An 18,239-nucleotide genomic window follows, 5' to 3' on the forward strand; every position below is an offset into this window, starting at 1 on the left:
TGCTCCTACTTAATAAATAGTTATTTTTAACTAAAACAATATGATTACTTTTAAATAAAACAATAAAATTTAATCCAAATTTGGGTTAAATTTGACTGTTAACTGTTTAATTATAATCGTAAATTATTTAACTCCATTGTTTTAGTAAAAAATAACTATTTATTAAGTAGGAGCAGTGGCGACTTAAATAAGGTTCAGTTTAACACTATAGATTTAACAGTGTATATAGAAGAATAATTTAAAAAGAAATTTTAGGAAACAAATAATTTATAATGCGCAATTCTTTCCACTAACAAAAAATTGTCTCTTCCATTTTATTGTCCAGTGCTTCCAATGCAAACTACGAACTCCAGATTTTCAGAGTTAATTTAGAATTTAAGTTCTTCTCCGTTTCTTTGTAACGGAAGGAAACATTAAATAAGATTTTTTTTTAATTTAAGATTAAATTTTTTTTATTTTAATAAAGACGATTTTGCACGTATACATATCATTACTTTAATTAACATTTTAGTTGAAGCATAATACTATTTATTCGCGAATTAATGGTAAATAGTACAATATTATATTTTCTGTTTGACAGATATGGTAAATGCTTATCTATGTATTAATTTATGTTATTTTGTTTATTTCATCAGTTTCTCTTTTGTAAAATTTATGTAATAAGTTATTAACTCAAAATTCTATTATATTAATATTTTATATAAAAATTTAATTTTTTATTTCACTATTTTCTCTTTTATTAACTGTTTGATATAAGAATTCCGTAGCTTAATTTATACAATATTTTTGATCGTATCTAATATTGTATCTAATATAAAGAATATTATTTAAATTGATAATTTCTCTCAGATTTTTTTTTGTAATTTAATGTTAATAAATTTTCTTTAGTTTCTTATTTTAATTCATTTTCTACTGTCACTACTTCACAAATCATTTTCATAAAAATTTAATGTTTTCCTAAAAAAAGTTTAACGTATATTCGCTCACATCACGTGTGATATTATACTACGATCGTGAATATGTTAACAAATCCATGAGGCGAAACTTGTTTTATATATATAGTATTGAGGAAATTATCCTCGCGAAATTATTTATAGCTCTCCATAATATTACATACATTACCGAGACGTATAATTAAACTTCAAAATACAATTAAAACGATCAATTTATCGCATTTAAATAAACATCGTCGATACAAATATGTTTTGCATAAATTTTCTATGTAAATATTTAACGTTTTCCGAAAAGAGAGCAATACCATTCGATACACCAACCGTACTTTCGACTTGCGACAGTATACGCATGGAAGTACTACTTAAAAAAAAAAGTTATCGAAGCGAGATACCAGAGGTTAACTCGCGGTTAAATTAATCCACTTAACGAGAGTACGGTATAATTCGTAGACAGCACGGGGGGGAGGGGGAGACGGGTCGAAAAGCGCTGTCGACGGCGCGAAAAAAATTGTAGAGCTTTCGATATATCGCTCGCGAGTCTCTATCTACGACACGCCGACCGGCGTTGCGCGAGGGCCGCGCTCGAAAATCGAAATCGGGCGCCGCGCGACCGCGGACGCTTCCTTCGAGACGCGTCGTCACGCGAGTGCGTGCGTGAGCAAGGCGTCAGCGAGCGCGCGGCGCGGCGACGAGGAGAGGAGTGCGCCAACGAAGCCGCGTCGAGGATCATCAGGGGCGTACACGCCTGGGCGGCGCGCGTCTACCGTCTCGCCGCCGGAACTCCGCCCAGAGAACCGACGGCGAGACCGTCCGCGATCGGCGGTGTCCGCCACACCGGATTCTGCGCCCTGACGCGGTGCGGTGCGGCGGCCGGGAATTCGCGGAGTCCGCTCGCTCGATGGACGACGATCCTACCTTTTTTTTTCCTTCTCGCCGCGACGCCGATCCCTCGTGCGCTGGGGTGTCGGTAGCCGCGTGAGATTTTCACAAAATTTGAACGATACTATTGCGAGAGCTGGATATTATTATGAGATGTACAAACATTAGATGATATTTTATCAAATATAATGTTATTCATTTGATACACGTTCGGCGCTGTACAGGTGTGTGTGCCTTCATCTCTAAAAATAGGTGCGTCGAACGCGTCTCACGCGTTTAGATATCCGCGCGTTATGGCTGCAGCAATGAGCTTAAGCGTGGGAAATGCGCGAGTATGTTGATACGCGTTAAAAGGTAAATTATAAGAAATTGTAATAAAGACGCTTGACTCAGAGAGAAAGAAACAGAGAGCTAGTTACATCTAGTGTGTCTATTAAACATTCAATGTGTACATACCTTTGTTAAATATATACTTATTCCTGTATACCGTAAATATTTTCCCATGAATATTTTTCTCTGATTCCTAGCATCTCCATGTCAATATTTTCTTAATTCCGCGGAAAGAAATTGAATGTAATTTAAGAGAATTTACAAATGTGTGGAAACGCAAACGCCTCAATTGCTAACAAGTACAATGGGAATAACAAGTACAATTATGTATAACGTGATTCTCTTTATTATGCATTTATTATGCATTTATTTATGAATATACTTCACAACTTATTCATAAATGTTACAAATGAGATATCAAACCCGTCATCTTACTTGACACGTCACTACCACCTACTTGTACAATTTTCATATTTTTGTCATTCACGCTGAAAAGGAAAATTAGCTATGCACTGTCATTCCGTTCCGTTTATCAACTGATAAGTATAATTAGACGTTAATTGTCACTAATTGGTTAAAATAATTATTTTTCAAAGATAGAGTTACCTTCGCCACGGTTAAGTTATATAACATATACATGCATATGTATATACATATAGTATAAGTATAAAAAGAGCTTTTGTTTAGATAAAGCTTTTAGATAAAGAATGTCAAGACTTTAGTCTTTTTCAAAACTACAAAACGGTTGTTTTAACGAACGGTTAAGAAAAAGAAACTAAGAATAGGAAATAAGAATTTTTTCTAATAATCATTCAATTAATCACTCGCAATAAATCAATAAATTTTTTAGCAAGATTTTGGCTTTTGCTTAAAGATCTATCTCTATCGAATTAACATAAAATATCCTAAGGTCGTTTGTTTTAACCAATGGATTTAAGAAAGGAAAAGTAATAAACATAGAAAATAAGACAAAACGAAAACTTAAAGGTAAAAATTGATAGACTCATCTAATTATAGATAAAAATTCTCATACAAAGATATTGATAAATTTTGAAATTATCAAACATTATTTTTTAGAGTGCTTTTGCTAGTCTCTTTAATAATCAACTATTAATAATTAGCTTTAATAATAAGCGGATAATGCAGCAATCAAAATGAGGAAATTTTATTCTACATTCAATTACAAATAAAAACTAACTTTACTTCTAACAAGCTTCTAATTCGAAAGGTAATCATCTTTGCCAAAGACAAGTTCTAGTAATAATAATCTAATATAGAAATTGGTTGTGTAACGAACGGAGTCCTTCGTAGGCGTCACAGCAGCCACGGTGATGCAGCGTAGATTTAAGAAAATAGGTCAAAGTTACAGAATACCGTGCGAAACTTTTCATCTTTTCGAAGTCTATCGAGTTTGAAAATCGTCGAGGCAACGACACTTGATTTTTGGTCAGAAGAAAGACCTCCGTCATTCTCGAAAACGTTCGATAACCTTATATACGGTCACCGAGATCTGCGAGTTTACACGAATTGCGGGACACGTACTCGCGCGTCGGGCATGTAAATAGATACTCGCGCGCGGGACGCGGGAGAATCTCGCGACCACCATGAAAATTCCCGACCGGCCAGAGTGGATAAGGTCAGGGTGGGTGCGCGGCGCGAGAAAAGAAAAAGGAAAGAGGAGAGGAGCGAGCGAGAAGAGACCGCGGCGACGAGAGAGAGACGGGGACGCGGGAGTCACACCGCGTGCATGGAGGCGAGGGCAAGGTCGGTCAGGATCAAAGGGACTCGGACGAGCAGAGAGTGTCGGCGGCATCCCATTAGCCAGAGACGACAACCACCTCGTATCTCGGGCTCGGATCCTCGGAGAGCCAAAGCGTATACAGACTCAAACGCGCCAGCCTGATGCAGAGCGCGCGCACCTCTGTACTACGCCAGAGCGCGCGGCTCGATCTCTCTCCCTTCCTCCCTCCCTCCCGCGGCCCGAAATCATCTTGAAGATACCATCGCGTATTTGTCGCTATTTCGTTATACACACATCTCGCTCACGTGGGCGCGAATGATATAATGCCGCCGGTGCCGGAATTACCGGACGTGGAGCGTATTTTTTTCGACCCGAATCTGGTTAACCGTTAGAAGGAAGATCTGTGATTTCGACGAATCCGGCGTTCCCCCGTGGGGGGGATTCAGAAATTACGCTTGTCATGAGATTATAAAATGACAGAATTTACCATGTTTAATGGCAGAACAATCTTTCTCCATTATATACATATATATAAAAAAGCGGGGAACAATTATGGAGATGGTAATTGCAGAGCGCGGATTTCAAATTTTCAGTCGAATCTGTATTAAAATGTAACATAATTTTGACGTTTTATAGCTTGTGACGATTTTCTCCCTCTCGCATCCGAAAAGCTGTTAATTTTTAGTCACCGTTCGTTACCGGCGCGACCGATTATTGGCAATGGATCACGTTGCGTTGACATTAACAAGTAATAATGAGCCGGGCGACAGATTACGATTGTGATTTGCGATTCGTACTTAAAACTTCCACGTGATATGACAGGAATCATGATTACCATCCAATTATAGTGGATGGAAAATCTTTCGGTTACATGGAAGGTTAATCCCCCCGTTAATGTTGCAATCACATACGACGCGTCGATTGATATTACCACATCAGCGCTCTGTCGCGCGTCACACTGTCGTAGTCTTAATCGCGTTTAATGCAATTTTGTACAGTTTTACACGCTTAATCCTAGACTGCACACGTTTACCCCGACTCATTTATTCGACGTAAAACGGCATCGAGTGTCAATATACAAAATAGGAGACGTATATCTATTTATAAATAAGTGTGTACTTTTGTTTGTACATTTTTAATATTCATATATATATATTTTTTTGAATATGAAATTTTGAAGATACCGCATTGTGCGGCTCTGCGATAGCGCGGAGAAATGCGAGACGTACCGCGGCCGCGTGATGTCTTTTTTAACCATTGGCCGAGAGAGTGCCTAGAAAAAGTTAAAAGCGGGTATCAACGCCAGTACGGTTCACGCCGGCCGGTCGGAGCCGTGATATAATTTATTCACGGGAGAAGTGCATGGCGGAGTCGCGTCGATAAAGACGGGGAGAATGTGCTGCCTGGCCCTCGTCACGATTGATCGGTGGCAAAACTCGATCTCCGGAACAGGCCGAAGGATAGTAATGTCATGCGGCAAGGTGGTCCTCCCCCTTCTCTCCGCGCCGTCGTCGTCTCCCTCTTTCCTCTCCTCGTATAGATAAAAGAGAGCTACGACCGCACCGATTTTTGTTGGAGCGGCTCCGCTACTGGCCGAATGTGGGTGGCGGGTCGTTCTCCCGTTCAGTTGTAGGTACAGGTCATATATTTTGGCGACGGTGAACGCGCCACCGATATATCTTTTTGTTCGCTTTTTCCTTCGCGAAGGAGACAATGTCGCTAAACACGATATCGTCATCTATCTATGCGGCGATTAACCTCGAGTACAGGGTTGTATCTTACGCGACCATATTATCTTCACTTTTTCAACATCTAAATCTGTCGATTTCCACTTGTTAAATACTAAAATGCCATATATTGTTTTTAATATTTGACGTGCAAATTTGTGCTTCTCGCGATTTATTATCATAAACCTTAATTCGCGACATTGTTATATTGATATTAATATACTCTTTAATTCAAATATGTCTAACGGAAGATAACGTTATTTGTTTACGCAATATCTAAACGTAATTCGCAAACGGACAGAATTTTCCCACGACAATAAACTCTATACGTTCGGTTCGTCGAAAATGCGAGAAGTGTCGCTGATATGCGGCTCGGAGTTTCCAAGCTCGTTATTTTCAGGCGGAGAGAAGAAAACATTAAAAAGAAATATATGTTGAGATTGCTCTATGGGACAAGAAAAAGAAAAATAAGAAAAAGGAAGATGTAGATAGATGCGGCAAAGAAATGTAAGACGTTGAAGAAGAAGAAGACGAAGAAGAAAAGGACGAGGGGAGCGAGGAGAGGGAGGGGGGGAAATGTGGACGTATCGGCGATAGAAGAAGAAGGAGAGAGAAAGAGAGAGAGAGAAGAGGAGCAAGGAGATATCTTGGAGTAGCTTGCTACTACGAAGGAGGATGAGAGGGAGAGGGGGAAGCGGCGCGGCGCCGAGGTTTGTGTCGGGGATGTCTGGTTGGCAGTTCAGAGGCGCCGACCCGGTGTCCCACGGCGTTCGTTTGGTATTTCATTAACACCTCCGCTAATTATTTCCCTTTTTTTACCGGCCGCAGTTTCGTAGCGGAATCGGGGAATGCAACCTTACAAGCCCGCACGGTGCAGCCTCCCCTTCGGTCCGCTTTTCGAGCAGCTGGCCGCCCAAGATACGCGCCCGTACAAGCCGGCGAATATGCGTATATACGCAAATGTATACGGTAATGCGTGTACACACACGGACACGCATGCACGCGCGCGAGCCCGGCGCGTAAGTGCGTATACACTCGGCCCCGCGTCTTTAGCGGCCGAGAAAAAGGAAAAGGAGGAAGAAAAGGGGCGACGCGCAGAAGTAGCGTGCAAATTTGCGAGCGGGTATCACCGTCGGCAGAGAAATGCAGAGAATCGCCTCGCGATGTCTGCTCGAGCGGATCCGCGGCACGGGCACAAGCCCGCACCTGTCTCCTATCGTGATGAGACGCACGCACGGACGGTAAAAAGTGATCAGAGAATGATATTGAATAATTTGATAATTGTATTCTTTGTCGAATACAAAAGTACAATTTAAATCTCGTTCGACTATATATGTATATATATACGTGCAAAAAGATTATCGCCGCCGATCTTCTGTCAAGGCGATCAAGAAACTATATAGCCGTTCGCGCAAATGAAGTTTACGAGTGAATTGGAAAAGGGTGTAAGGCCCGCGAAATACCTATATTATTGTGCTCGAGGCACACGAAACCACCGGGAGAGATCTGTCTGGGTTACCGAAATAACGACGGTCCTAATCGTCGTATAGAATTCAACGCGGGATTCTCGCTGGCGACGTCTGGCCCGGAGATGACAAGCGCCCTGGACCGGGGCGCAGCATCCTCGGCGCCGCTCCGCCGATACGCGGGCACCGCGCGGCCGACACTAAATTTAGGGCGTACGTTTAAATGAACGAAAAGGCCAGTCCTCAGATATCCCCCGTTGAAATTTATGTAGGTGTTGGCCGTGGCTTTTATCAGTCCGGCCGGCATTCCTGCGCGTCCACCCGGCGCCCCGACGTCGCCGCCGAGCAGGTTCTAATTCGTGCACGACTCCGAGTCCGTCGCATCCCTCCCCTGTTGTTCCGGTGATCCACCCTTGCACCCGATACGGCAATGGGAATCGCGCGAGACAACGCATTGATTTATCTTCATAAATTTTTCCTCGCGCTTGACATGCGCTCGCTTTGCGTCACGTGGAAACAATTTGCGGCGATAACGCAAATAATTGAAGGACTATTATTGGGGCAAAAAAATGGAAAATTTTCTGATGCGCATTTTGTACTAGCGTGGAAAACTTGCTGTTTATGACTGTGAATTCGGAGCAAAAGAAAGTTTTTAAATCAGTTAACGCTTTCGCTTGCGCATCGTATTCGAAATATTGTAAACTATATATATTCATATTTTTAATTTCCGCTATCTTCTTTCGATAGTGATGTTTTAAACACTGAAGTAATTGTTACACGATACAAAGTTTATTTAATATTCTATGTATAAGCAAGTCCTATAAAAATCAAATGTACAACTTGTCGCTCGTTTATAAAATGACTCACTATGTGAAGGTAGTTATACTGCAAGTTTTACCCATTCTATCCATTCTTCCGAACTAAACACAAAATGTTATTTTTTTAAAGCAAATCTTGCATACTAAATTCAGATTTGGTATCGAAATTTGGCATAAGAAATTGCGATTTCAACATGAAGCCATCTTTACTGTTCGATTCACATCAAAGGCTTAACGCCTTTGTAATTATTCTTATGCATTTTTCGACAGCTTGCGTGTGACATGGAATTTCGGACACTTGCAATCTGGTATCCATTTAGACGTAATAAATGAATCAATACTTCGAGACAAAATATACTGCAATAACGACGACGATGTAAATGTGATTGCAAGAAAATTTTCCATTTTTAGCCTCACCCTATTATCTACGCAATCTTTCAGAATTTCGATTTTGATCTCCATGGTCTCTTTCCTTTGTTATTTAACGTTAATTAATGCCACACAGAAAGGTTTTTTGTTTTTTTTGCTGAAATATTTAAAAATTTAAATACAGATTTTAAAAATAATTATATATTGGGCACTCAAGTTGTTAAAATGTTGTCAAAACTTTTTGCAGTATTATCATCATGTTCGAGTAGCCTACATAATTATTTTGATGATCCAATATAAGTTTTTTTAGATCTATTTTTAGATCTCATTAGATCTCTAATTTTTATACTTCAGCAAAATCATTTTTTCTGTACAGATCCTGTGAAATGGCAAATTTTTATGTCAAATTTTTACATCGAATTTCCCATCAATATTTAATTTTCAAGGTCTCGGTATAAGAAAGTCCATTTTGTATTTCAATGAGCAATTTAATAAAAATATCTGGCTTCACTTTTATCGACAGAATTATTACAAAGAAACGAGGCACAAGAAAAGAATCTCATCCATGAAAAATGTATGCAAGCATTAATATGGCTTAAGCGAGAAAGAACATAAAATATAACCTATTCTAAGAAAGAACATAAATATAGCGTGCTCTAATTTTTATAAAGAATTAATCATTTTATATCCGGATCAAGATAAAACTATCGCTGTCTTCACTACTGTACTGTTTCACAAACTTATACGGTCATTTTAATAAACGTCTCGTATTATGACGAAAATCAATTATATTTAGCGCGATTTAAGATGATAACGGAATAATTATTATCTCGATTATCGCGTTTCCCCTCGTGTATATATAATAAAGGTGCAAAAGGAATGAAGATCTTTTACAGCCACCGAAAAATTCTCCGTGGAATCCCTTCGTCAAACATCGCCGGCACTTTATGGTCATCCTACCGTACAAATTTCGCCTCGTGCTAAAAAAACTGATGAAATGGACGCGTGCCTCGCAGGCTTAGGTAAACAGACGGACGCGACGCCTGTCTGCGTTCCTCGCCGTCCGAGAGACGTGCATTATGTATAATGCTTGTCGCGCGCGACAAGTGCACGCCGTATATCGAGGCGTGACCGGGAAGATACACCCGGACGCGGTCCACCCGTCCGCAGGGCAACCCGGGTTGCAATTTCTCCGAAGAGAAAAATCGTCCCCGGGATGAGATCGGGAACGACGATAAATCGGACATACCATACCGCGCGCCGGCCCGACGATTACGCTTCTTTATAAACGACCCGAGCGCGATAAGCCCGCTCTTTCTCTTTCTCTGTCTCTCTCGAATCGCAGCGGCAGCGGTCTCGTTAGAGAGGTCTAATGACGGGAAGCACAGGACCCCAACGTCCGATACTCCGGTGTTGTAAACCGGAGACTCTCTCTCTCTCTTTTTCTCTCTTCGAGGGTCTGGCGCCGGGCGCCGATCACAGCCGGGCATATGATTGTGTGAGCCTGCAGGCCCGGACATCTTCGGTCCGGCTGCACGATTCCGGTCCGATGCCAGGGCCTTCTGGACTTTTTCATGGATACAGAACAACAGCCAAATGGCCCGTGAACGACCGCGTGTAAACGCACGGACATACTTTTGCGTAGCTCACGCTGCTTCCTGTAAACGTACACCAACACGTTAAATCTTGCACGCGAACGATCGGGTCATATATGACATCGATGTTCGTCATTCTTATACTAATGACGACAACGTGATCCATCCCAAAGCGATTTTTCGATTCCGACTTTTTTCAACTTGATCCCTCCTCCTCCCATCATTAATATTAGAGCGTCTTTTTATCTCTATTTGTTTCCGTTCCGCCACGGAATGAATTTAAACAATCGTTCTAGCATTGAGGTCCGAACTCGCCAAAATTACGTGGGTTTTCGGGATGCGTCACACGACGATATCGATGTCGAGATCCTTATCGCGCCCGGTCGACCGATTAATCAATCGACCGCGCGAGATAAGCCGCGAAACGTTATCAGACGTCTTGTTCGGTGCGCCCGCGACGCTTTTTTCCCACCGGGCGGCATGTCTTTGAACCGTACTGATTTTTCGTTGTACACGCTCCGCGAAGAAATCTCTCCGATCACCGATAACACTCTGTGTACCGAACGATTGCGTTCCCTCCGTCCGTACCTGAACGTGCGGATAACTGCCTCGAGAATCGCGATATCATCAGGACAACACACTGCTTGTCAATCTCGATTTTCACCGATAATAAACCAGATATAGTTCCGCGCCTATCTTGCTATCCTGCCGATTTCTAATCTCTTCAAACCTACTATATATTTAATTATAATATCTATATAAATATTAATTTTCTAATAAATAAAAATGTAATCAATGAATAACATTATTTTATGTATAAACATATTAAAGTAATTTTATTCTAGCAGCAGCATCCCTTAGAGAAATTTATTACTGTAAGTATTAATTGACAACAGTGCTTTTAATACTCAAAATAAATAATCACTAACTATTTAAATAATTATGGTATTAAATTTTTCTAAGAGTTCCTTCAAGTTAACAGTTTTCATATACTTAAAATTATCTTTCATCCTACAAATGCATTCAGATTGATTTCGTTCTTTCGAACATCGCAATCGTAAGAGGACTGGTGAGAAAATATAAATAATTTTTGTATTTTTATCTTCAAAAGAGAAAAAAGGAGGGAGAAAAAGAGAGAAGGAAAAGACGGAAAAACTCGCGTCGAGACACTGATATATGTCTACGCGCTTCGATAGAAAAGGCCCCGCATCTAATTCAATTGCAGGCCGCCGTTCCGCAAACACTCATGATAATTCAATCAAGCCTACCCTATGACGTTATATCCACTTTCCGCCGCCCCTGCCGGGTCTAACCCCGTATGATGGCACCGCGGCGGAGGGTGGAAATACGGCTCGTAATCTCCGTATGAGAACATCTGCACTCTAATCGGCTGATGATTTTCACCGAAGCATCCCCCCTCCCCCCGGTTTCTTAACGCGCACGCGTCTCTCCTCTCACGCGTACGAAATAAATCGTTCGTTGGCATTGGGCGTTCGCGGGGCAAACAATCGGGATTAGCGAGATGCGAGTTGAGAGCTGGATCTTTATTTCGCAGTTGATAACAGCGGCATACTGGTTTCCCGTCCCGCAGACACACTCGATCTAAAGTCGTCTGCGGGCGGTCATCGTTTTTGAGAAAAAGCGCTGCACAAAACTGGTTTTTGAATTTTAAAAGATTATTAACATACTCACAATCGTATTTGTATATTAATATCGCGCACGCATTCGATGCCGCTCTTTTATATGATCGATTGAAAGTCGGATACTTATTTATGAAGATATCAACAAGTTTTTACAAAAATTATTTTAAACAGTAGCAGGTGCGTTAAAATAATGAAAAATGTAACTGACATGATGATAACTGAGAATGAGAATTTAACATGAAACTTATAATTTAAATTTTAAATTTTAAAAATAAATTGTGCATGATGATGATAAGGATAAACTAAAGAATCTTTATTGGCATTAAATTACAAAGAAGAATCTAAGAAAAACTGTTATCTTAAATAATACTTTGATGCCTATATAATATTATAAATAAAGATATATAAATTGAACTACGTGGAATATTTACATCAAACAATTAGTAAAAGAAAAAAGAATGAAATAAGTGATTTTTTTACGTAAAATACTATAGATTTAAAATTAAAATAAAAATTCTAATTTTTTATTTTAATTCAAATTTATAATTTATCATAGAAATCTTAGAAAAAAATTAATAAAATAGACACAAATTAACACGAAGCATTTGCCTTCTGTCTTTAATAAAGACATAGTACTACCGGCTGCCAAATTTAATTCACGAAAAAACATCACCAGTCGCGAATGTGTTAAGTGTATTATGAATTAAATCCCATCGTTTTTTTATGACTAAATTAATTATTCATCTGAAAAATCTCAAAATTTACGAAACTTTTTTACATTCCTGTAGCCTTTCGCTAAACATAAAACGTTTCTTGCTCGACAAAATTTAAATCTTTCTATTAAATATAATTTCCGATTTCGTTGTGTATATTCCAGAGAAATATTTAAAATACTTTCCAGTCTGTCAGTTGTTTTTAAAAATCTTGGAAACAAAAAGATCTGAACATCCTATCTCGGGATATACCTAACGGTCGGAATGCTCATTGTTTCACGGTGTCTCATTATGGGAGAAATCCGAAGAAGTCAGGTAAACAAAATGCTGGTAACACGTCGCTATTTACATCGCGCATGGTTTGTTCTAATTGCGTATCTGCACGGTGTGACTTATATACGTGATTTACAATTATAGGAGTATCCGTAGGCTGTAAACCATAAATAAGAAATTGACTAATTACAGAAGTCGAATGTGAAAAGAATAATTGACTGTGTGTCAACTTACGGCTTACAACTTTACGGTGCTACTGTTCATTGTAGACCATGTATTACACGATATCACGAATCGGCGATACGTAGACGTAGGCACACGCCCGCGCCTTTCGAGGATGAGAGGAAAAGAAAGATAGCAGGACGGATATTTAAATGTTTAACGTCGCGGGACAGAGAGTTGTTTTATGTGCGTCGGCGAGAGCGAGGAGGAATCCCGGCGTTGAACGTCGCGCGGTCGTTTTCCATGCGCGGAATTACTGATACCGCGTTTCAGGACCTAATCATGCAAATGTATGAGCCGTTAATTAAAACCGACGTAAACTGTATCTCTCTCGCCGCCGGGACTTGACACTTGAAAGGGGGGGAGGGGGTGGAAGATGAACGGGTTTCTGCGTCCCCGACTCTGTCGCCGTGGCAAGTAACGCGGATGAAATTTTTCTCGATTCTCGAACGCGAAGTCGCCCCTCGCTCCGAAAATCTGTCGATCTTTAAATGCAACGCACGTGCACTGCGTGCAACGCGATTCTCAACGCCATTCTTAACGATTCGAGGGCTTTCAAATGCGAGAGGCAGTTGAAAGAGCAATTAACGCGATCAACACTGCGCGTTACTTTATACTGTATGAGCGTGTATGTGTTTTATTTTATTCGACATACATGCTTTATTTATTATATCTATTACATGATATGGCGTCTACACAAAAAAAAAACGTTAGTTGCGTTTACGTTTAGAAAAATAAACTATTGCAACGGTAAATTATTTATATGAATGTAACAGAAAATATTTTTTATTCTTCAGAGAAAACCTTAACGTAACCATTCTCTCCCGTGTTTTGATTACCGAAAGCAGTCATTATCAAAACGCGGAGAGTGCGCGTGCAGAGGGCAAAACCGGCCGAGTCTATTTTCGCTCGCGCGATTTCGACTCGAATCGAAAATCGCATTCCGCGGTCAGGTGGAAACAAATGAATCGAGCAGATTCGCGGAATCCCGGCTAAACTGGCTAAAGCGACCGTCTTTCATGGTGCTTCGAATAGATACCGGAATCTCGAATGCAGCCGCCTATAATCGCCTATAAGCTAGTGATCAAACTTACATCCAGAGTGTAAAGTTGAGTATTCTTCGCACAGTATCAAAATCTAATTATATATCTGAAATCAGCGGATAACGCTGTCCATTGAACTTCGCCAAAGACTTTTGTTGTCGAAATTTTTCAGACATCAAACGCTTCGAATTAACGAATTATTATGCCTATAATTCGTCGAAAGCGGCATCGGTACGATATGAAACACACACACAGATCTCTCTTTACATACTCTTCTTTACGCTGCGTTGTAAAATTGGACTCTCATCGAGATTCTATCGCGCGAGCTCGCATTACCACACGATCTCGCAATTCCTGCAATGTTAATTTATTTATTCTTTCTCGGCATACGGTAGTACCGACATCGCGGTCATCGACTTAATTATTCATCCGCCTCATTGAACGCATTATCGAATTAATCGCGAGCATAAATTAAAGGCCCGCGATCCTATCGTTGACACGCTCGTGTGCGAACGCGCGTGTATGCTGCACACTCGCCATTCTTACTCCGCGCGAATAATATAGCGCCGCAATAATTATAAGCGATAAATACGGCTGATATTAATGTTGCCCCCGCGATAATTGCGACTTTGTCGGATCGCACGCTCGCGATCGCGCGCCCGTGAGCGCGCCCCGCGCCCGCACGCGCGCGCGCGCGCGCGCGCGCGAAAAACACGTGTTAAATGCAACACTGTAACATTTAATTACAGAAAATCATCGGCGAATCGTTTCGCGCCGTTGAATATTCCATGTATCCGATTATGAAAATGCGATAACTCGCGTTAATAATAAATGAGCACACGAGCGCCGGTTGCACGTGGAAAAGGCTCACCGCCGACTCCTGGCGTGAGCGGCATCATTGACTCTGCAACGATAAGTTACTCGCGTACTATCAGGCGTATTCCCATTTTGAATCTAGTGGTAAACACTAATTTTACATCCCTAGATCGCGAATCATCGATCGGATAAGTTAAAATTATAGGAAAAATTAATTATAATCTCTCTTTTTCCCTTCTCCCCCTCTTTCTCTTTCTCTCTGTCTCTCACACATTTATTATATTCTACATATATCTACTAAATTTTATTTTAAATCTTTTTGTTAGTTTGGTTTCTAAATGTAGCACAATAAGATGCTGAAAATAAATATATAGTGATTCCGCGGTTGCGAGAAACGCTTAGAGCATTCAAGATAAATAATACAATAATAAAGTTTACAAAAAATGTTATTTGCATATAATAGTCGTAATATGACGGTATTTTTTTCGAATGTCAGAATTTGGTAGACGATAATCGCGAATCGCGATTTTTTAATTCTATTATTCTGAAGTTCGGAATTACGATGTTTGTCGTCGGATCAGCTAAAGATATTTGGAAGAAGGCTTTTCCGATACTGTATCAGAGAAATATGTTAAACGATAAAGTCTCACGTTCACTGCTAAACGAGTGTCGCGACTTGCCGCGGTAATTTGCATCTTGGATTAACATTATCGTTCGTTATGCACGCGACTTGACGCGACATTAGCATACAGACGCATGTAAGACGAAGGATTTTAGCCAAATTAACGAAGAGCATTTTAACGAGATGAACAGCGTTGATAATGTATCCTGTGGAAATTATCAAAGTTCCTTTAGACACTTCTATATGTTTTGACATTTCTATGATCGTCCTTAAGCGGCGAGATAATTAACGATTGATCTCGTCGATCGCGCGATTTCTACAAGCACATTAACAGGTTTCATGTCCGTTCCGCTTCACACCCCCTTGCCTGTCCCCGCATGCGGCTATCTATCCTTGATTTACGGTCAATATTACGTCGGAAAATACGTAGGCGAGATACGCGCGTCTTCGGTAATGGACGATGTTCCAAGGTTTATTTACCACAAGTGCACTTCATTAACTGTAAATTGTTCGAGAGGCATCCGCGCGGGATCCTCGCGCGATTTTTTCCTTTTTCCTTCCTCACTTCTTTTTTTCTCTTTCTCGCGGATCCGCCGCGCCGTGCGCGAGCGCGAATCTTTTTATGATTCGCGCCGTAACGCGTGTCGTCGTCCATAAATCATCGCGGGCTTTAACTGCCGTCTTATCACGCGACAAAAAGATTTTATTCACCTGCGACGACTAGACCACGCGTACGACGACTTCTCGGTAATTTCAATGCCGACGGAATTGTAATGACGTCGCGACGCGAAACGAGGACGTTTCGCATTCTTACGCGCCTCGTACCGAAGATATTCGCGCGATGCTGCGCGTCGCTGTACCGGCTGTACGGTGTAATAATTTAGCATCGCTTGTGCAGCTTGTGTGAAACGCGACTGACGCTCGATCTGATCATTCGCGATCGCATGCTTGTCGTTGCGGTTGGATTGGACCTTCTTTCCGCTCTCCACGATTTCAAATCTGAGAGGTATCTATTATCGTTTAGCAAAAGATAATCGTAAAATTTGTGTGCGTTGTTTATTATAAGGCTACATCACTCGGATATCTCGGATATGACGATTATAGCTGCACGAGTGTTAAGAAAATGATTTGAAGGCAGAATATAAAGCGACGCTTTATATTCTGCCTTCGTTGTATGGCGCTCGGATAAGTTTAACCTGTGAAAGCTGTAGCTACATTGTTGATTTCGAATCGAAGGTTTATTCCAAGCGAAACTCGATTGATCTCGATTCGTTCCATTACTGACTTCGATTTCATGATTATAAATCAAAGTTTAAAAATATTTAAAGAAATGCGATTTCTATTTATAAATAATTATAATAATTATTATGTATACGTACACATATAAAACACACAATACGTAAATGTGTATCGATGGACGCATCATATTACCCATATTTAATGTATTATGTCCACTGATTTACGCTGATCCAGCGTGGACGCGGTAAAATAATGAATACGAGAGGGATGATTATTTGGCCATCTAATTACGCGACGTGCGCGGAACGAAGTGGCGCACGTTAAGCTAATTGTCGAGCGATCGGGTTTTTTTTTAACGTTCAACCAGCGACGATGTAGCAAACCATGCAAATCGTCGTTAATTGATGGAAAAAAATTGCCATTATCGTTTAAAAAAAATCGCTTTTAATCAAACAAGATTATTTGTAATCGATTTGTAGGAATCAATCGAATCAATTACGATAGAATTTATTCATTTTCTGAGCAAAAATTAAAACGATTCGTTGCACATGCACGCGAGTTTCGCGAATGAAGATCGAATTTTCGGTTAACGGAAAATATATTTTGTGACCAGAAGCTGGATTCTGTAACTTCGCGAGTGTGACTCTTAAGGACAGTTCGTTATCGTTATATTGTTATTGCGCAACTTTTTTTACTATACATATTATCACTTGCCCAACGACAGCTAGTGTAGTAATACTAATGATAATGTAATGATCTTAACGACACCGTCGTTAAGAGATACGGAATCTATAGCAACAGCGTATTTTTCTTTACTTTTATATTTCGAGCGTGAAATAACGTATATTATTATAGCAACACCATCTAGCGACGTCTTATTTCGCACAGATTTTATGCCTTTATCAAGCTTATAAACGACTTGAGGTGGCAACTGGTTTCTATAGGCGATGCTTCTCCTTCATATATTTCCGCGTCATACGAGCCTTTCGGAAGTGAAACTCGAAAGTTTGATCAACTCTATGAAATAGGAAATCGATGAGGTTGTAACTCGATCGCGTGCTCCGGTGTTAAGAGTAAGAAATTTACGACAGTATAAGTGGAGTTTGGCTACCGAAGATCTCCGTGTGACAACGAGAGAGAGAGAGAGAGAGAGGAGGAAAAAAGGCTCGTGTATTACTCACTCTGCATGGGATCGGCAGGCTCGTCCTGTATGTTGACCGGTGAAATTTTCAGCGATCTCGGAGGGCCCTGAAAGCCGATGGGCCCGGGCCCCCCGGCTGCGCCCACCCGCTGCATCACACCGGCAGCCCCTATTTCCGCAGCTCTGCCACTCCTGCGCACCTCGCGCGACGGTTTTCGAGCAATCTTGAAGCCTTCGTACGCCGACCACCGGCCGTACCCTTTAAACTCGCGAAACTCCGGCCCGGCGTGTCTGCTACCCTCGAGACGCTTTCGTGGCTACCCCCCGGGGAGGGGGCGGGGGTCGAATCGCCCCCGGACTTACGTACAAGACGTAAGTTAGGGCTGCTTTGGGTTTTTCCTTCTGCTTTCTCCCGTGTATCTCGAATAATTAAAACTCAATTGCTCACGCGATTGAGAAGCGGAGAATCGCGCTTCTTGGAGAGTTATTTAAATCAACCGCACGATATCGATGTGTGTAATGTACCGGCGGCCTACATTATCGTTTCATCGAAATGGCGAGAACCCAAAACGTTGGCAAGCCTTGACGAATTTCGAAATCAATCTCGAGCAAGTGTGATTGGCTCCGATACGGATTGTCGCTATAGCCA

General features: G+C 41.0%; 1 protein-coding gene across 1 annotated transcript in view; it reads right to left on the reverse strand.

The window, feature by feature from the left end:
* The window catches only part of LOC105452770 (insulin gene enhancer protein ISL-1), a 31,626-nt gene extending 13,881 nt beyond the window's left edge, over positions 1 to 17,745 (reverse strand). Inside the window, exon 1 of the mRNA XM_011694161.1 lies at positions 17,631 to 17,745. Coding sequence (XP_011692463.1) covers positions 17,631 to 17,745 — 115 coding nt within the window. The remainder of the gene's footprint in view (positions 1 to 17,630) is intronic.
* Positions 17,746 to 18,239: the final 494 nt, after the last annotated feature.

Source organism: Wasmannia auropunctata, unplaced genomic scaffold (genome assembly GCF_000956235.1).
Source record: "Wasmannia auropunctata unplaced genomic scaffold, wasmannia.A_1.0 LD336026.1, whole genome shotgun sequence".
Taxonomy (NCBI): Eukaryota; Metazoa; Arthropoda; class Insecta; order Hymenoptera; family Formicidae; genus Wasmannia; species Wasmannia auropunctata.